Source organism: Lepidochelys olivacea, assembly GCF_965140295.1.
Source record: "Lepidochelys olivacea isolate rLepOli2 genome assembly, chromosome: 2".
NCBI classification, from domain to species: Eukaryota; Metazoa; Chordata; order Testudines; family Cheloniidae; genus Lepidochelys; species Lepidochelys olivacea.
Genome location: NC_140412.1, coordinates 248004644 through 248025632, shown reverse-complemented (window position 1 = coordinate 248025632; position 20989 = coordinate 248004644). Strand labels below are relative to the sequence as shown.

The 20989-nt window shown below is 38.9% G+C and overlaps 1 protein-coding gene across 1 annotated transcript; it reads left to right on the top strand.

Moving 5' to 3' along the window:
• The first annotated feature begins 510 nt into the window (after positions 1-510).
• On the top strand, positions 511-19532 carry GTPBP4 (GTP binding protein 4). Its single transcript, XM_084620364.1, has 17 exons — positions 511-634; positions 3059-3229; positions 4624-4727; positions 4807-4943; positions 6327-6427; positions 6800-6892; positions 8905-9096; positions 9183-9248; positions 10054-10143; positions 10911-11021; positions 12451-12528; positions 12653-12704; positions 13335-13435; positions 15320-15517; positions 16896-16961; positions 18434-18577; positions 19356-19532. Exons 1-17 carry the CDS (start codon positions 587-589, stop codon positions 19506-19508), a joined length of 1905 nt encoding a protein of 634 aa, XP_084476490.1. The 5' UTR covers positions 511-586; the 3' UTR covers positions 19509-19532.
• The last annotated feature ends 1457 nt before the right edge of the window (positions 19533-20989 follow it).

Genomic DNA, 20989 nt, shown 5'->3' with positions numbered 1-20989 from the left:
TAAATTAAAAACACTTTTAATATATTTAACACTATTAAAAATGCTGGAGTCAAAGTGGGGTTTGCAGTGGATGCTGACAGCTCACGACCCCCCCACCCCCCGTGTAAGACCCGTATGACCCCCCTAAGCGGTCCCGACCCCCAGCCTGAGAACCCCTGCTATATAAGGAAAAGACCCCAAAATCGGGACTGTCCCTATAAAATCGGGACATCTGGTCACCCTAGTCCAGCCAGGGGCTAAGAGGAGGCGGCTGGGGCCAGCTCTAGGCAGCAGGTCAGACTAGAAGCTTCTGCAGCTTCTTTCTGCTCCACCGGTCCCGAGTTCGCCGCCCCTGGGCCCCTTTTGCTCGGTCTCCGTTCCCGGCCGCGTGCGTCGGGCCTCAGGGCGGCGCTGCAGTTCAGACCGCCACAGCAGGGGGCGCTGTGCCCACGGCGCGCGGCTGGCAAAGGGCCGATATTTTTAACTCTTGTCCCGGGCGGGGTGGCTCGTAGCTCGTTGGAAGTCTCGCGAGACTGTACGCGGCTGTTCCGGCCCAGGCCCGCCAGGCAGGCAGGCAGACACGCGCGGGGTGGGGGGGGTTGCAGCCATGGCGCTCTACAACTTTAAGAAGATTATGGTGGTTCCTTCCGCTAAGGTGAGTGAAGCTCTTCTTCCGTCCCCCGTCAGCGCCCTCGCCGTGGTAGCGGCCGCGGCGCGCGCCCCCTCTCGCCTCGCGGCCGCGGCGCGCGCCCCCTCTCGCCTCGCGGCCGCTGGTGCTGAGCTGGAGCCATGTGTGGGTCAGGAGCGCCGCCCCGTCCCCAGCGCGTGGGACCTTCGCTGCCCCGTGCAGCCTCCGGCCGTGGGCACGGGGAGCTGAGGGGGCCGGCGCGGGGCAGGGAGTGGAAGTTGGGGGCAGGGGCCCAGCAGAGGAGTGGCGGGGGGCGGGGGAGGAGTGGAGTATTGGGCTACGCGCATGTCAGAGGCATCGCTGCCCTGGGAAACTAAGGGGAGAGCGGGGCGCCTCTCTGGTGCGGGCAGATCCAGCCCCCCCGAACCCTGGGTGCGGTTCTGCTCCGGCTGCGATAGGAAACCGCGTCAGCCCGACAGCCGGTCTAGTCCTTGGCGCGGTGGCTTCAGGCCGGTTTCGCGGCAACCGTGTCTGCCGTGAACACGTGAAGCGCACTGGGGGAAGGTGATGGTTATCAACGGTCACTGCCTTGTGCTTTTCCAGGAGGCCAGCAAAGTCTTAGTCAAATTTAAACATAAGCACACATTTTCTGTTACAGTCCTTCCTACAGTGCAGAAACTTGGAGCTTGTTAGTCTTTAAGCCAAACTAGGGTTTGTCAGGCAGGAGTCTTCTAAATTGTATCATGTAGCAGGTGTGCGTAATCCTGTAATTGTAATCCAGGCTGTTACTGATTTGGTGTCTGGCCTTAAATCTTTGTCTGTACCTCAGTTTCCTTTTTGTAATCTATTTAGTTACCTGGCAAAGATTAATTACTCTATTTAATAATTATATACTGATTGTACTATGTAAGTGCTCAGTATTAACTCTTACAGGGGAGAAATTAAACAATACAAATCTGCAACACAAAGGGTACTGAACATAAGGTAGTATCACAAGTAGTGATTATTATAAGGAATTCATTGTCCTGTGATAATCTGAGGTATCATCACTGCTATGTGCGTAACCCTGTGTATGCGGGAGATCTCCGTCAAAATGACCTATTACTCATGTCTGAAATGTGAATAAAATTGTCCTAGTTAAAAAAGACTTCAACAAATTTAAGATTAAAAGAGGTAAATTCTTGGGACTAAACATAGTAAATCTCTCTCTAAAGGTTCTCTGGGGGATATCAATATAAAGTGGCTACATCCAAGAGAGCTTATACATTTTGGTTTTCCCGGGACAGTCACCTTTTGTTTTTCTTTCTGGCCATCTCTTTCTAAATGCAGAACTGGCCTGCTTTCAATCCTTGTTTTGAGCTTCAGAAGTTCTGTGCCATTGTCAGAGACATATGTTAATACCGATGACAGTGCTGATGGGTGCCTGCCTCCTTCAGGCTTCTGCTGACTCTTCTTCGCCCAGCCCTTCATTACCCCTCTTCGGAGACAATTGCTTAAAATCTGTGAAAATGGTGTGAAATTGGCTTTGGAGTTTCATCAGGGTTAGAAGCCTGAGTAGGGTGGTCAGGTGGTTGGAGAAAGGACAGTAATGTGCATATTATAAGGAATTGCCTCAACAGGAAAATATAGAGAAATGTTTTTATTAACAATAACTTATTGTTTCATATTGTATCTATTGTGAGAGTATGCAGGTGCTGCACATGCATAACTCAGTACACAACTCCGAGTGGGTCAATAAAATACTTACCTGGACAAAAACCAAACAACTTCTCCCCTCCTATCTAACATTCAGTCAAAAGTGGGGGGGAATGAATTCTTTCATTATGATCTGTGCCCCACCAAACTTGGACTCTGACACAGCAGCAGAGAGGGAGGGAGTTATAGAGGTTTGGGTCTTCAGCTGAACACCTTACTGCCCACCCTGATCATTTGAGATCTAGCACTGATAGTGGATACATGGAAGTTCCCTGAACTGTTAAGGAATGTAGGAAAAGGAGGCTGTTTCTTAAATAGCTGAAATGAACACTGGATAAAAGAACGAAAGGTTCTGCTTACAAATTTGTGAGTGGTGCATGGGACTGGAGGTTTGAACTTAATTTAAATGGAAGGACTTGTTTAGATATCTTAAAATTGGAGTGACATGCGATCCATGTTTTTTATTGATACCTTTGAAGCCACACAACAGCTTTTTTGTGTTAAAAAACTTGATTATCCTACACAATGTGCAAAATTCGTAACTTCCACAACAATGATAGAAAGTGGATGCATTGTATTCTATCAACCTAATTGTAGGTAAAAGTGTGGTGTGTACTGATTCTTTCAATAACTGCTTAGGTGTCTTTTAAAAACACTTAACTGCTCTGTTTTCCTTTTCTAAATAACTTTCATATTAGAATATGGGTTCTTAGTAATACAGTCTTTGCTGAAAATTGTACTTTTCTTTAACTGCAGGACTTTATAGATCTGACATTGTCGAAGACTCAGCGAAAGACTCCGACAGTCATTCATAAGCATTATCAAATCCACCGCATTCGACAGTTTTACATGAGAAAAGTTAAATACACGCAGCAAAATTACCATGACAGACTCACCCAAATCTTAACAGATTTCCCAAAATTAGATGTAAGTGACTTTGGCAATTGATAAGTGAAAGAAAATGTACCTTGAATTCATCAAATCTAATGCTGTGACTGTAAATTGTGGTCTTGTGAGGTTTCGTTGGCTAAGCAAAATCGAGCTTACTTATTACTTGGATAGGAGACTTTGGAAGAAAAATTTATATCTGCAGGAAGAGGTATTGATAACTCAGATGGCTCTATTTCTTTTGAGTAAAGTTTTGAATCAGGGCTCGAACAGGGTTTTGGGGCAACTTTTTCCTGGAGCTCACATCTTGTAGACAAGAGGTAAAATCAAAGTCTTAACCACTAGTGGCGATTAAAGATCCCACGGCACTTTTTCCAGGAGTGGGAATTTTAGCACTAGCTTCTAGATAAATTTAAATTTGACAGAAACTTCAGTTGAATGATGGGTAAAGAAATATAGCCTGTTTAAAGGACTTTGTGACCTCCTATTTCTAGTGAAAGGTGCTAAAGAAGCATAAGGTATTATTATTTTCACAGTTATTGCCATCCAAATGTTTTGTAGGGAAGAATGAGCGTCCAAATATAGGTCTGATCAGTGTGTTTACAGTCTAATGCACTGATCGTGCAGTTGGAGATGTGCAGTTTTCAGTGACTTCAGTGGGGCTTTGTGTATGCCTGTACTTAATCCAATGCAGAATTGAGACCTTAGTTTGCGTGGGATTTTTTCTGACTTCTGTTTCTAATGCCTGATCTCTATTACAAAGTTCTGAAGTACAGCTTCTGTATTTGCTTAACTAGTTTGGTATCTATATAATGTTAAATTTCTAAAAATAAATCACATAGATGGGTAAAATATTCTTTCTAATTCTTTTACAAAGAGATGAACGGATGTGTTGTAAACGCTCTTCAAAAAGAATTGATGTGAAGAAGGTACACTCTTCATATGCTGACGAGTTTATTCAGGCATGAAAAATTGTCTGCCTAACTAGAGATGAATCTTACAGAATTTAGGGTTCAGTGAAAGAGAGGAATTACTTTGCTGTGTTCCCACAATAGCAGAAATATGTTAGAAAAAAGGCTGGCACTATACAGTATGCTTGCAGTTTCCCTCTATACAATATAATCTTGCATTTTTTCCTTTTTAACAAAAAATATTCTTACAAAGAAAAAGGCACAGGCAGAAATTTAACCAAAGTCCAATGAAAAATAAAGCAGGAAATCAAAGTTATGGAAAAAACATTCAAATTCATGGATAAGCAGATTGTTTTCTTTAAAGATTTTTAGATATGGAGAATGGTCTTCAGTTTGTATTTGTCAGCTGTACCACTGGTTTCTTGTATCTATGAAAAAGTTGAAATCAGCAGTAAGAAGTCTTTACATTCATGAAAAAACATTCAGAAAAGGTTTTGATTAATTTATTTTATGCTTTTTTAGGATATCCATCCTTTTTATGCAGATTTGATGAATGTTCTCTATGACAAAGATCATTACAAGTTGGCCTTAGGACAGATTAATATTGCCAAGAATCTGATTGACAAGTAAGATACCTTAATTTATTTTTCTGTGGCTTGTTTTTGTCATAACAGCAGATTAATGTTTTCTTTCCTCCCGCAATAGTGTTTCTAAAGATTATGTGCGCCTGATGAAGTATGGCGATTCTCTTTATCGATGCAAACAGTTGAAACGGGCAGCTCTGGGACGTATGTGTACAATTATCAAAAGGCAGAAGCAAAGTTTAGAATATTTGGAACAAGGTATGTATTGCAAATATAGTAAAATGGAGCATTTTGAAGAGAGAATTTAAAATACAGACTTATGCCTGAAGACTTTTTACCAATTGTTTTTATAAATAGCATCTAAACTTACTTTAACTGAAAGAGGTTTGAGGAAAAATATTTTTTCTTTTTTCAGTTTATTTACTTTGGGAAATTATCAACATGTTGTGGCTAGTTAGTTTCACTGTTTTTCCTGAGTAGTCAGTCAAATACACGTGCTTTTTCTGAGATTTTTTTTTGCATGGCAAGAGGAGAGGGAAAAACATTTTTAAAAAAACAGGAAAGTATAATTGGCGCAGGAGCCTTGGAAAGATTGAGTACCTTGAAGTATTCTTAACTTGTTTCTAAAACTGATTAGATTTCTTGTTATTTGCAGTGGTGTTGTAGCCCTGTTGGTCCCAGAATATTAGAGAGACAAGGGGAGGTGAGGTAATAACTTTTATTTGGCCATCTTTTTGTTGGTAAGAGAGACAAGCTTTTGAGCTTACTTAGAGCTCTTCAGGTCTAGGAAAGGTACTCGGAGTGTCATAAGCTAAATGCAAGGTGGAACAGATTATTTAGCATAATGATCCCCTGAAATGTGTTAACTACATTTGCTAAACAGTCTGTTGTACCTGTTGTTTAGCTGAGACACTCTGAGTACGTTTCCCAAACCTGAAAGAGAGCTCTGTGTAAGCTCAAAAGTTTGTCTGTCTGCAACAAATGATGGTCCAATAAAAGAAATTATCTCGCCCATCTTATTGGCAGATGCATTGCATTCACAGTTAATTGTTTGTACAATGCATTTTTCCTAGTATTTGATTTACTTTGACTAAATGATATAGGCTGTCATTATTTATCTGTATCAGTTCGTTGTGTCTGATTTAATAGAGGCCAAATATTTTTTATACATTCTGCTCTGTAGCCCTTTTTGCCTCTTGTTCACATTATATCTAATTGAGGGGGATGATGTGTTAATTAAAATATAATATTTACAAGAAAGTCACACTTTATATTAAGGTTCTATTTGTAAATAGATTATCCAGGTTAATAAATGTTTTCATAAATGGTTAATTGTTAAAAGGCCAATAGGTTGTTTATAACCATCTAGAACACCTTCTACTGATGTACTTATAACTATAACATATTCAACTAATTCTTGTAATGTGCTTTCTTAATAATTTAACAATACTTTATGAACCACTTACAAATGGAAACTTAATGCAAAAATATGTCTAAATTAAATGTGGTTTATGAATAATGTTTCTGAATAAAATCAGAAACTTTCCCATCTACAAAGAAAGATGTCTTCCTTCTGTTTTAGTACATTTAAACTTTATTTTATCACCCATGTAATTCAATCAAGCTTTTTAAACTTTTCAGTGCGACAACATTTGTCCCGTTTGCCAACTATTGATCCCAATACACGAACTCTTCTGTTGTGTGGCTACCCAAATGTTGGAAAATCAAGCTTTATAAATAAGGTATGTGAGTTTGTTGTAAAAAATATTACTTCAAAGTTTAAATAATTTGAAATGTTGGGACTCTACCCAAGGATCTTAGCTAGCAGGTCTCTATACAAGGTTAGGGATTTAGTATGAATCTCAGGGCTGTAGAAGGAAATGAAAAACAGATTTATTTTTAAATCAATTTATTGTATCATAAGCTTCCCCAGCGTCGTGAAATTTTTCTCCCAGAGAGAGCAAAAAGTGAATTAACCTTCTATAGAAAATCATTGAGACTAACCACTTTGGTGTAGTAAAGGAAGTGCATTATAATTGATATGCTGCTGTCAGGAAAATAATTGTCTCAGTAAATGAAAAAAATCTTTATTTGGGGATTTTTCTTGTTTTAAGGTGACAAGAGCAGATGTGGAAGTGCAGCCTTATGCCTTTACCACAAAATCCCTCTTTGTGGGACACATGGATTATAGGTATCTGCGTTGGCAGGTAAGAGCTATTGCTAACTTACTACTCTGTTTCCACAGGAATGAATTGGTTAGGATCCTGTTGCTGTTGAGAATACCATTTTGTTTGCTGATGGCTGTTTCTAAAAGTACTGTACCTAGAGAACTGCTGTGTAAGATCTCTCTTTACATAATGTACTGAGTAAGGTCAGCTATCAGAAGCTATTCTAAAAATGTAGATCCTGGGGTTTTTCAGTTGCTGGGAGGTACAGGGCACTTGCATAACTCCTGAGTAGTAACGGAAAGTGATTCATCTCCAGACTGGATCAGGTCAGGGCAGGTCTCCCTCCCTCTGATTCAGTCCAAGTGAAAATGCACGGAAACTCCAGGTAGTCTTTCCTTGTATTACTATGATACTCTTTTCTCTGACTATAATTTGAAGTATTTCAAATCTCTTACTCAGTCTCATCTTATTTTAACACGAATACTATTGTCGTCTTATTCATTTTTCATGTTCTTACTTTGAATGAATTTACAAACTTGTGGTTGAAAGGAAACAATATATATAGTTGCTATTGTCAGCGTCTATTCTTTTAGGTTTTTATACCATGCTTATCACTATAGTATCTGAGCACTTTCCAGTAGTATATTAAGCCACATAACTACACACCTGTCATATGTTGTTTGTTCTCTCATTCTTTCCCCAGAGAAAGAAGCATGTGCAGTAGAATGTATTGTTTTGGTGGTCTCTCTCTCTCTTTAATATAAATGTACTTGTTGCTATGTGTTTCTGTTAGAGAAGGCAGGTCAAAGAAATGTGCTTTGCACTTGAAGCAGAAAGTTGCGAGGTTCCTAAGTTCCTGGCGGTGTTCGTTCTACAGTCTCAGTCTGCCCCCAGAGAAGATGCACTCTCACGCACATACAAGCTTTACTCTTATTGTTGAGAGTTCCATTATGCCAGAAGAGCATAGTTTACTACTGGGGGAATTCTGTGCCACTACTCACGCGTAGAATTCCTGTCCCCTGCAGATTTCTTTGCTTCCCTGCAGAAAATGATTGGGAAGCATAGGTAAGCCGTAAGAGCGGTCATGTCATTTTGGGTGCCTGGAGCAGCAGGCAGAGAGGTAAATCACTGTAGGGCTGGGACGCCCCGGCCGGTGACTCCTGCCCTGCGCTAGACTCACCTGCTAGTCCCAGCTGAGATGGGGATGGAGGAGGATGGGGCTGTCTCTTCCCCTGCAAGGGAGCGCCTGTGGGGTTCCCCTGCAGAAAGCTCCATATTCCTCCCTCTCCCTCTCCCCCCGCCACTTTCGTGACCCCATCACTCGCCAGCCTTGGGGGAAGGGGCCACTATGCAGGGAGCTGCTTTCCCATCAGCTGGACCCCCTATATCCAGAGCCCCACCCCTGCACGCAGCCCCTCCCCCCGCACACTCGAAGCCCTCTCACTTACTATCTTGGGGCAGCTAGAGTAGAGGGGCAGGGCCCCTGAGTGTTTTTAGGGCAGGCCCAGCCCTTGTGCTGTGTCAAGGTTGAGTGCAGCCTCACCGCCATGTCCCGGAGGGAAGGCGGGGCTACGGGGGTGATCTTCCACCTTTGTTCAGCCAGTGGCCTGTGCTCCCCACTGCCATGCTTGGAGCCTCCACATTTATTTATTGACAAATAAAATGAGCAGAATTTGAACATACCATGTGCAGGATTTGTATTTTTTTGGCGCAGAATTCCCTCAGGAGTAATAGTTGTTGATCATGGTCTTTGTCCTGAAGCTTTAGATGATTGTTTAGATATCCTGGGACCTGGTCATGGGGGGCTATGAAGATAGGGACCTTGCACTTGATTTGATATTCTGTGGGAAGCCAGTGTAGGGAGCAGAGGACAGGTTTGATATGTTCCTGCTTTGCTTCTTTCCTAACCAGTAATCACAAACATACTGTGAAAGATTGATCGGTCCATATCACTTTTCTCCCCTCATCTCTAACCCCCCCGATCTTATTACTTCTGTGGCTAATATATGTTATATTAAGGTGTGAGCTAATTATGTTAATCTAAATTTTAGGTGGTAGATACCCCTGGTATTTTGGATCATCCTTTGGAAGAAAGGAATACCATTGAGATGCAGGCTATCACAGCGCTTGCACATCTTCGTGCTGCTGTGCTTTTTGTAATGGATGTGTCTGAGCAGTGCGGGCATAGTCTGGAGAAGCAGCTAGAACTCTTCAAAAATATTAAACCACTATTTGCTAATAAGGTAGATCTGATTTACATGAGTCAAATCTAACTTTTCACAATGTGGAACAGTAAGCTGAATAATATTGTTTACTTTCTTTCTATTAGCCTCTTATACTTGTAGCAAACAAGTGTGACGTGAAAAGGATTTCTGAACTTCCTGAAGAAAATCAGGTTAGAAGGCCTTTTCTTCTTTTCGTAATTTACAAATGCATTCTATGCATCTGTTGTGGAATAATACGAGTTATAATGTGCATGGGTGAACTTCGTTGTATAATGTCTTAATTGGACAGTTTTAATATCCTGATGAAGAGTGAGTAGGTCTTCATTTTTGTTCTTTTAAAAAAATAAAATAAAAATTGTGACTACCTACTAAGATGTGTGTTTGTGTATTTCCATGTATGGGGCGGGGGTATGTGTGTGAGAGAGATTAGCCTGATGTTTCATAAGTGCAAAGCACCCATAGCTGCTGTTTGGTTTCATGGATAGTAAGGCCAGAAAGGGTCATCTGATCTGAAGTCTTGCATAACACAGGCCAATGAACCTCATTTAACAGTTTCTGGGTAGAGACAACTGGGTACTGGTGTGAGGCACGGTGTCTTGAGCTGTCGAAATGGAAGTTATGGATGAAGCAGTATCTGCACAAACAGGCCTGATTTTTCATATGCACACAGGTTACCCTGATTTTTACACGTTCTGAGCATGTAGCTAATGCTGGGTATATATTTTATTCTATTTGCTACTTAACTTACTATTTACATCTGATCCCCGCATTTATGTGTAAAAGTTAGTATATGCAAAATTTCTGCAGTTCCTCTTTAGGAAAACATCTATTAATACAGTTGCTCAATAATGTCAGAAGAAATTTTTACTTTGAGACGAGATAAGAAGTTTGACTTTGTTTAATGAGTTGGAAACAATGATCTTTAAGAAATAATCAGAACTTACTTTATTTTTGTGTGTTCTGTTTGTTTTTCAGAAAATGTTTGAAAATTTAGAAGCGGAAGGATTTCCTGTCATAGAGACAAGTACTCTAACAGAAGAAGGTGTGATTAAAGTTAAAACAGAGGTGAGTTTCTTCTTTTACTTACACAAGTAATTACAAGTATTACACCAGTGTCTCTCTTGCTAGACAGAAATAACAAATGAGGAAATTCCACCTACTTTGAACTCTTGTCCCATCAGACCTTTTGTTAGCGGGGATAAAAAAAGATAATCATTAATTTGGGCCTGCTTTTGGTCTGGGCCTGCAGAGAATTGTTCTTAGCTAAAAATAAAACACGCCCACTAGATATTACATAATAGCAAAAGCTCAGTTTTGAAAAGGTTCTGTGTATCTCTAGAAATAAATCTGAAGACCGTTTGTTTTTTGGGAACCATTTTCTGGACATTACTTGTGCCTTACATTGGAAACTATTTTCAAACTCCATATCCAAGATTGAACCAATATGACAATCAGATCCTTAACTATAATTCATCACATTTCCTTGGCATGATTTTCCAGATTTCTTTAAAAAACAAACAAACAAACTTGACTGAGATTTTTTTCCTCTATAAGCCTTTGTTGCTTTGATTTTTCTTTCTGTATTGCTTGTAGATTCTCACTGTACGAGATTCCGTTCCCATTTAGTTATAACTGAAATACGAATATTGTTACATAACTGCTCTTGTATTGAGTTTTAAAATAAAGTGTGTTTTTGTGGCGGGGGGAACAGTGACTTAAAATGGGATTTGAACTAGGTCTCCATAGGTAAAAAGCCAGTGCATTAAATCACTGTATCATGCAGCCTTCTCTCTGTCCCCGACAATAATTAATGACACCTTATACCTTTTTAGGCCTGTGACAGACTGTTGTCCCATCGTGTTGATACCAAAATGAAAGGAAATAAGGTGAATGAAGTGCTGAACCGACTACATTTAGCTGTACCAAGCAAAAGAGATAATAAGGTAGGTTATTAAAATTTGGATATATTTTTCAGTAGTCTTTGAACATCCTTCTTTGCTGACTTAATGTGGGGATTCATTTTGTTGGAATCCTGTGAATTTCAGGATCTCAGTTTATGTATTGGCATAGTGAATCAGTTTGACATTACCCAGGGTACAAACTGGACTGATGGATAGCTGTGTCCCCTCAATTCTCTGACCGGGGGTGTCTTTTATGCTGCTTTGTTGTAAGAGCAACCATTCCTGGTCTTCCCACACACAGCCTCCAGCATGTAAATCACTCCCAGCTATACTGTATGAGTGCTATAGCCAGCCAGCCATGAATTACACCAGGGCAACATCAGCAAACTCCCAGTGCCAGACTCTCCTCCCTCCCCCGCCCCAGAAATGTGTGTCTCATACTGCCCAGCACCCTCCTGGACAATACAAATTCATAGAAAGTCCATCATTTTGTTAATAGGAAATGATATGCACAAGTCTTATCTCAAATGAAGTTTCCCAAACACTTCAATCCAAAGACGTACTGGTTCAGATAAAACAATAAAAAAACCCATTTCTTAACTACAGAAAGATAGATTTTAAGTGATTACAAGTAATGAGACATAAAAGTCAGTACTGGTTACAAAGAAATAAAAGGTAGAACATAATTAACTCCTAACTTAAGCTAAATGAATTCAAGAGAAACCTTTGCTTTACCACATGCTTTCTAAGTCTTACAGTCTGGAATCCTTTCAGGCAGGATCCCTCCCCCAGTTCAGTGTTAATTTCCTTGTCCTTCAGGTGGTGTTGATGCTGTGAGTAGAGATGAAGGGAGAGATAATTTGGGGCATCTGTTCCCCATTTTTATATCTTTTCATCCTTTTTGAGAATCCTCTCCAGTTGGGATTCAAGAGAGACAGTCTGTGGGACGGGAACTTCCAGCTGTTTTTTTTTTTTTTTTTTGCCAAGATATAACTTTCTCACTCACACCCTTTTCCTGCCAAAGAGTGGCCACTTAACCAAAGAAAGTCCATTGAATTTTGTTGAAACCTGGCTGAGGTATCGGTTTGCCTTTTGACTTTGGGGAAGCAGTTTGTGCCTGCTTTTCTAAACTTGGAATATGTCTCAATAATGTTATACAGCAGAATCTTATAACTTTACATACAATATTGCCACACACATTTTACCAGGACAAAATGATCAGCACACTGAGTTTTCAAATGATACCTGACAAGGCATATTTTGTACAAAATGCATTATAGTTTTTGTAAAAAGCTTGAACATAGGGATACAGACTGTCACAATCGGTTAAGATTATTGAAACTTTTTCTTACAGAGAAACATATAGTGACAATATTTTATTTGCATTACAGAAAATTTGGGATTTCCACACTATATTAAAAAAGAAAAGAATCACATGCTCTTGTGATCATGTTTATTGCATTAATTTCAGGAAAGGCCACCTTTCATTCCTGAGGGAGCAGTAACACGTAAGAAACGCATGGAAGTAGATGCACCTAAAAAGAAGAGGGTAAGTGGCTTACAGAACAGATTTGACACCCTTGAATTGAGGAATTAGTAGTGAAATTTAAAAAATCAAAACAAAAGAGTGATCATTGAAAAGTACAATATTTATGCTACGTATGTCTTTTTAGGAGAGAGATCTTGAAGTGGAAATGGGAGATGATTATATTTTGGATCTTCAGAGTAAGTGTTATTCAAGTCTCAGTATAATTATTTTAAGAAGTGAAATTGGGCTGAGGTTGTCTTTTTGTGTTTATAGCAGAAAGTTTCAAGCAGGAAAATCTTATCCTAACTATTTCAATCTTAAATGTCCCTGCTGCTATTTTAGTGAACACTAGCAGACTTCTTCTCTAATTCCAAATTAGTAAGAATTGGCTTTCTGCTCTCACTTGTGTTGTGATGTAATTTGGAGTGTCTTTCAGTTTGTAGAATTACTGAAACAGAATGAATGGCTTGATGACTCAGCTCTTCTGTTTCTTTTGTCCTGCTTGAACATATCTGATACATATTCTAGCATGATCATTGTCTTACGGGAAATAGTTGATTTGTGGAGAGAATAATTTAGTGTGTTCTTTTTCACTTATATTATTATTGCTCATTATTTGTGTGTTACATGCATCATCACTGTTTGGCAAGACTTCCAGTGTAAAGTTCTGTGTGGCACTGATTCTGTATGTTATCAAATTCTTACATTTTAGAGAGAGACTTGTATTTTATATTATGATGTAAATATTTTCTCCCATCCTTGATTTTTCTATAAAATGTTTCAACAAGTTAACGTATTGGTTAATTTTGCGTAATTTCTTTTTTTAGAATACTGGGATCTAATGAATTCATCTGAAAAATATGATAGGATACCTGAGATCTGGGAAGGACATAACATAGCTGATTATATTGATCCAGATATCATGAGGGTGAGCTTTATGCTATTTGTTTTACACTGTTGAGGATATTCTCTCCTGTTCTCATTGAATTTAGTGTTTCTGTCTTCAAGCAGTATGAATCCACAGATGTATAAAGTTAGTAAAACTTTAGTTTATTTCTCTCCTGATATGCATGCATAAACTGATGAAGTTTCTTAAATTCATAAATAACAAAATATAGTGGTTTATAGTATGAAGAAGTGGTTTTTTACACACGGAAGCTTATGCCCAAATAAATCTGTTAGTCTTTAAGGTGCCACCAGACTCCTTGTTGTTTTTGTGGATACAGACTAACACAGCTACCCCCTGATACTTTAAACTATAGTTTTGTAACTTTTCTTAGTGTATTCTTGGAAGGAACACAACATTTATCATAGGTAAAGATATTTTCATACTGAGTGGCAGTTTTGTCTATAGTGACTCAGCAAATAGTTTGCTTTGCCATCAGAATCAATGTTGATCTTTTTTCATTATAACATCTTAAAAAATAAGGTTTGTTAGAGAACTTGCATTCCTTCCACTATCTGACTCTGCAGTGACAGAGGAAACAGAATGATCATAATTTTTTTAGTGAATTAGTATTGCTGTTGTTATTATGCCTTCACTGCCAGAATAAACTGTTAAAGTAGTTTGAGTGTTGATCCTAAACTGTTTGACAGCATCCTTTTAATTTGACGAAGCAATGGAGAACTCTTGCTGTTTTCATTTCTGTTTCATGATGATCTTGTTTAGCCAAGGAGAAATAACAGGGAACTCATTCTGGAGCTTAAGGTGGTTAAAAGGATCATCATAGAGTAACATGAGCTGCTCCCTTCTTCAAGGGCTGAGTGTGCTGCCTTTCTAGTGCCTTCTGGCCCAGAGGGTGAGACTGACATTTGGAAATTGAATCAAGGTTCTTTACATGGAAACAGTCTGACCACAAGGTTGTGATAGTGTCCCTTTTAAAGGTAAACACTATAAACAAGATGTTTCTGATCCTAAATATGGACTGTGACAGACTGAGGATATCCTGCAGTATCCTAGACAAGCCTTATGGAATTAAGATAAACTTGAATGAATTAAGTTAAACCTTGCTGAATTAGGTTTAATATCTTTCAAGTCCATTATATTAAAAATGAAAGTGTGTGTGTTGTGGAATTGTATGCAACTCCTGTATATCAGCCCTTTGAAACCACCCCACTGGACTGGTTCACATATATTAATTCAAACTGGATACTCCAGGGAACAACAGAGGATGGATTTTTGGATAAATAGCCTAGTTTTAAATAGATTCATGGCCTTCTTTCTGACCCAGCAAACGGACAAGACCCCTGCCCACAGAAGGTCCCAATCCTTAGGGAAGGATTGGAAGGACTGCACCTTCTGAGGCCACATAAGACGGTGTGCTTGTTCTGAGCTGAAATGGTGATGAACTTGAAACTACAAGGAAACCTCTTGGGTGGGGTTTGGAGAAGGGCTGCTTCTGCTGGAACCAGTATTAGGTTGCGGTGATCTCCGATAAGCTTATTAGCGTGTATGCAATGTTTTCTCTATAGTGCTTGTTACTTTAAGAATAAAATAGACTTACATTAAAAGAGCTGTGTGGTAACTGTAACTAACTGTGGCAGTCCCACTTTTAGCCATCTCTGAAGAGAAAGCAAGCAGGTCTGCTTGGTCAGCTTGTCTCTGCTGAGATAACCCGATATAGTCAGACTATGCAGCCTGGAAATACTCTGATCAGACAGGAGTAAAACACAGGCCTCTGGGGAATGGCTGGGGAGCTGGAAGCCTGAGAGTGGGTTCCCTTCATGAGTCACTGTGGGCAAATACAGGTGCAGTTGCTTTGAACTGTGATACAAATAACTTGTTTTCCATTTGATCTCTTTACATTTTAAGAAACTGGAAGAGTTAGAGAAAGAGGAAGAGCTGAGGCAAGCTGCTGGGGAATATGACAGTGAACCAGAAAGTGAAGATGAGGAAATGTTGGAAATCAGAAAACTGGCACAACAGATTCGAGAAAAAAAGAAACTAAAAATTTTGGAATCCAAGGAAAAAGATACTCAGGGTCCAAAAATGCCTAGGACAGCTAGAAGGGTAAGTATAAAATACTTTCAGTAGTATAGTCTTGTTCATGGATAATATGCAAATGGCAAATGATTCATTATTAGGTGTGATTTCCGTTACAAGATTCTATCAATCAATGTAGCACTTTCTCCCCTACTCCTCCATTCCTTGCCAAAAACAGGTTCAACGAATACCACTGGAGTTCTAGGAATAGCTACTGTGGTGGTAGGTAAAGAGATGTGGAAATATGGGGGAAGCAGTAGAAGGAACAGTCTGAGACATGTTGGACAAGGGAAAGGGTGGGAGCCTCCATAAGAAATGGATCTGGCATTTTGGACCTTTTAGCTTATTAAATAAAAATTGGTAAACTATATAATAGAGCTGTAATTCCATTAAGGGGATCTGGTGATGTCATAAAAACACTGAAAACCTAAAACAGAATTATGGCAGCATAATCCTCAATTTGGCTGTTCTATAACAAGTTGAACTGATCTTCCGCATGGCTTCTTCCCTGTTGTTCTGCCCCCTCTCGCTTCTTTCCTGCTGCTCACTCCCTACCTTCTCTCCTCCATATTACCTCTGGGCTTGCTGTGTCCAAAACTCTACTTTAGTGAGTTATGTAGGTCATGCCAAACAAATGCCAGTAGTACCATCACATTATGGCACACTATGATATATATGATATAGAAAAATTCATAGGAATTTATTTAAAATTTTTGTAGTGGGTTTGGTTTTCCCTCTTCACCTGCAAACCCGGTGTTCTTTAGTTGTCATGAGTCTAACTGTATGTGGCTTGGAGAGAGCCATGAAAACCTCTTGCAATGATATAAAATAGCAGTGTATACATAAAAATGTCACTAACATAAAGTCTATTATTTTAGACCATTCCTGGGCTGGAAGTGATTGCTGGTTCCCTTTGGAAAGTTCGGGAAACTCTCTTTCCAATTATAGCAGCTGTGTCTAGCCCAGCAGGGTAGCAAGAAGTCATATTGTAAAGCTGTGACATTTTTAGAAAACTCTTACTATCCTAGGTTAGAATTTTGCTAATAGTGAATATGTAATTTGGGTAAAAGAGGGGAATTTTGCACATTTTGGGAAGAAAAGGAAATATTTATGTAACAAGTAGAGTTAAAAAACAAACAGCAAAACCTGGCAGCTATTTGAAGTTGGTGTAGAGTTTGGACTATTAAAATAATTCCACAAAGATGGATTAGTGGGCAGAGAGCCAGTAAAGTGATCAAAAGCGCATGATAAATTCATTTATCATGTGGCTCTGCAGTTTGTTGAACGTATATGTCCATATAATGGTGGGTGTATGTATAATACATAGACGTTTTGTTTGATTAAGAAAACATATGGAACCACCTTTTTAAAAGAAACATTTTCTTTATTATCTTTTTTTTTTTAGGTCCAACGTAAGATACTAGAGAAGGAAATGAGCAGTCTTGGTCTTGACATGGCTGGTAAAGATGAAGTAAGACTTTTGCTAATTAAGTATTACAAATGTATGTTTGAAGAGTGAGGGTTTGAAAATCCCATTGGAGTTGTGTGCTGAACTCCTTTTGGATGCCTTTGAAAATCTTCCTAAAATGTCAGTTACCTCTACAGTTGATAAACTGAGTGAACCGGACCATTCATTCATGTGTGGGCATGCAGAACTTCTGTTGTTGCTTTATCTGGCTTGATTGATCTCTACTGTTAGGCCAGGCTAGTTAACTAGAAAAGATTTCTTTGCCATCTTTGTTCAGAATGCTATGCTTGTATCGGCACCGCTGTCTTAAATTAGAACACCTCAGGTTGATTCGGGTGGGATTCCAGCTCTCCAGAATAAGCTTAACGTACAAGAGTCTACTTTGGGGATACGGAATTAAAGAGCAACAATTTTTTAGTATTTTTAATTTTTGAGGATAAAATATTTATTAGGATAAATGCCCATTAAAAATGTGGCTTAAAGACCGTGACAGATTGAGCAGGCTAATCATACATCAGCACCATAAGTTACTGTTTTTTAAGTGAGACAAGGTGGGTGAGGTAATATCTTTCATTGGATCACTGTTTGTTGGGGAAAGAAGACATGCTTTCAGGCATACACAGAGCTCTTCTTCAGGCATGACTTTAAGTGCCTGACTAGCACTTAGCAGGTAATGCAGTCATGGAGTAAATTGTCCATCCCTGGATTTTGGGGGCCACCTTATTGTATCACAAGATCCCAGCACTCCTTTTTATACTCCTAATATAGCACAACCATATACAGAGGTCTCAGGTGAGACCCAAAGTCTTCAGATAATGAGGGGTTGAGATGTTAGGAATAATAAGTGGTGCCATTATACATTTGAAGTAAATACTCATGGTCTGTAGATCTTGGAATCCAGGTTTATTTAGGAGCCATACTTCCCAAAGGCCTGCTATCTCAGCCAGACTCTATAGAGGAAGGAGCCTAAGACTGGTGTGGAGCGATGCTGGTTGTCGTGACTTTGAAGCCTTTTCATGCTTTATCATATAAAGCTACTGGTAGTTACCTTAGTCTGGGTTTCCCCACGGTGTAAAGTTTATTTTTGTTTATTTTTGTTTGTTTTTTGCTGAGCTGCTGCAATCTTTATTATCTGTTCACTTTTCTGAATTATATTTTTGAAGTCATCTACCTCAAAAGTCTGGCGCAGAAAGATAGACACTGTGGTATTTTAGGGGAATCAGTATGAGAATGTTGAATGAGTGATACTAAGTGCATTTTGGTGATGTTTTGCATAAGAATTGTTGGAAATACAGCAGAGAGCTTTGATCAACAGTGGACTTAAGGACTTTATCCAATGGTCTTTAGCTTAACGAGGAAGAGCCAAGAGTGCTGTAGGAATCAGGAAGCCACAGGATGTCTTTTTACAGGGATTTTTAAATTATTCTATTTGAAATAGACAATAGCAACTCTAATGATTACTTTGTGAATTTCAGGCACATTACGTGGTCCAAGCAAGAAGATCCAGGAGTGTTACTAGGAAACGTAAACGTGAAGAATCTGAACCCCCTAAGTCTGCAGCACGCAGTCGCAGTTCCTCTCGCACACCACGTGACACTTCTGGTCTGCGAGATGCAAAGGTTTGTTTCAGTTCATTAACGTTATCTAAACTTTACAGTAACTGCTATAGTACATGGTCACATTTACAGATATTTTTAATAGAATATAGATGAGGTTTAGTATTTGTACAAAGTTTCCAATGATCTTCAATGAAACTTTGCTCTGATCTCTTTTCAGAATATATTTTGTGGAGGGGATATGTCTGCTCTTCATGATTTAAAATCAGATATTGATCGGATTCCTTATGCAAACTGAAAAATGACAACATATAAAGTAAAATGTAGTAATACAAAATGTTTAAAAATGTCTTTCACAAAACACACTTGGTAACACTCAGAATTTATTAAATTTATTTTTAGGCATCTGAGAAGTAAAGGCAATCTAAATTGAAATGGAATTCATTATTAACGTCACACATCTCATAATCTGACACTTAAATCCTGTGTCTAAATGTTTAGATGCCCAAAGATCTCATTAGGTCACTCTTAATATATTTGGAAATAGGATGCTAGTCTGAGTTCGTCTCATTGAAGGAATTTCTAACTGAACTAACTTTGTTTGGAAAGGAGATTCGTTTCCCCTTTGTCACTTTTTCTTACCTGTGGCCTTGAAAACCCTCTTTTTGTCTTTAACTGCGGAGATGATGGTTTGTGCTTGGCCTTTGTTTTGATATCTCCTTCCCGACATTCTGCAATTTGAGTTTGCTAGACTTTTAAATAGAATTTTGTTCAAGTTTCTTGCTGAGGAGAAGAAAGAATGAATGAATCTCTCTTAAATGTTTGTTTCTGTTTCATATAGATGGTGAAGAAGGTTAAGACTATCATGAAGAATTCTCAAAAGAAAATGAATCGCTTGGGCAAGAAAGGAGAGGCAGATAGGCATGTGTTTGACCTTAAACCCAAACATTTACTGTCTGGCAAAAGGAAATCTGGTACAACACAGAGAAGATAAAAACATTTTTCTGAATTAAAACTACTTTGCTGTCCTGTTTGTTTTTTTCCTAATAAAATGTAGATTGTATAATCTGGAAACAAAAAATAATCATAAAGAAATTCAGAAATCTTTCCTTGGTAACTGTTTAGATTTAAATGTACAGAGGGAAAGTTTGACATTTTGGTTCCATAGGCCAAAGTGGGTTAGTAAGGCCATGGAAACTGATCTGACTATCACCACTAGAACCAGAGTTTTGAATGGACATCAGATTGGCATCAGTCCAGATGAACCGTCTGAATGACTACAGAAGTTGAGGGTATTAAACCCAAATGGACTTGGGTTGTTGTCATAAGAACTGTAACCGTAATGAGAAACTTTACATTAGCATGGCCAGTTAGAACGGCCTTAAGGATATTTTACATCCCAGTGGTTCCAAAAAATACATTGCCAATAACAAAATAACAGTAATATTTAGCATTATGCCACATGCACAGTATTACAAATAGCTTGTTATATAAGATTACATACTTATTCAGCACATGCAAAGCCGGAGACTTTAATAGTATCTTAAATTTTAAAAAAATCCAGTGCTTTAGAGCACTTACATTTTTTTTAATGATCATGATTGAAACATTTGCTTGTTTCTGAACCTAATTTGCATATGACCTGTTATAAATGAAAAATAGGCAAGAATATATGTTCTTTAGTAAATCAATAGGCTGTGTTATCTTTGTTCTCAGCTCAGAAGGAGCTTGTTTCATCCATTGTGTTCGGGCATTTAATTTAATTTACACTGCAACGTAGAAGTATTTTTTTAAAATGAGGTACTTTTTGCAGTAATAGAGATAAAACAAACCATGAAAGACTTCGTGTTGGGGAGTGTGTGCTTAGACTTTCCAAACTATAGAGGAGCACAGCGCTAATTCTCTACAACCCTAAAATAAAATAGCAAGTATAATTTCTTCTGGCACTGGGAAAACTGTTGATGGTCAGAAGGGCTGAGTGATACTGGCTATCTCTGTCTGACAACCAAGCCCGTCTTCCCTGCCACGTCCCCTAACACACATGGTAGCCTCATTATGTATAGTATAAAGAAAAATGTGGATGTTAAAACCTCCAGCACTAGTATAAGGACATATTTTGGCATAAGAATTTGATTAAAATGTGTATAATAATTTAAAACTTGCAAGAGTATAATGTTTAGAAAGGGGAGACTAAACTTTGCCTTTTACACCTTGGCCAAAATCAGGGCAAATTTAGCTATAGTACTTTTGTTCTGACATGTTGAAACTTTGGTCTTTGGCTTCAGTATTTGTTCCAGACAAGATGTACTCTCCCAATTGCTGAATCTGCTATTTTTTATACCAAAGAGATAATCTTGTCTTTAAGTAGTTGGCAGTGCCTTTCATCCCTTCATTTGAATTGGGATGGGAACTCTGTTGCATGAGTGGGATGTATTTTTTTAATCTATTTGTTTAATGAATCGAATAAGCAGCATG

Bases quoted from the DNA above. Each gene is read 5' to 3' on its own strand.
- GTPBP4 (XM_084620364.1), top strand. From the start codon at position 587: ATGGCGCTCTACAACTTTAAGAAGATTATGGTGGTTCCTTCCGCTAAG. The intron at 6,893-8,904 runs GTAAGAGCTATT...TCTAAATTTTAG, and splicing joins ATAGGTATCTGCGTTGGCAG to GTGGTAGATACCCCTGGTAT. The intron at 12,705-13,334 runs GTAAGTGTTATT...TTCTTTTTTTAG, and splicing joins TTATATTTTGGATCTTCAGA to AATACTGGGATCTAATGAAT.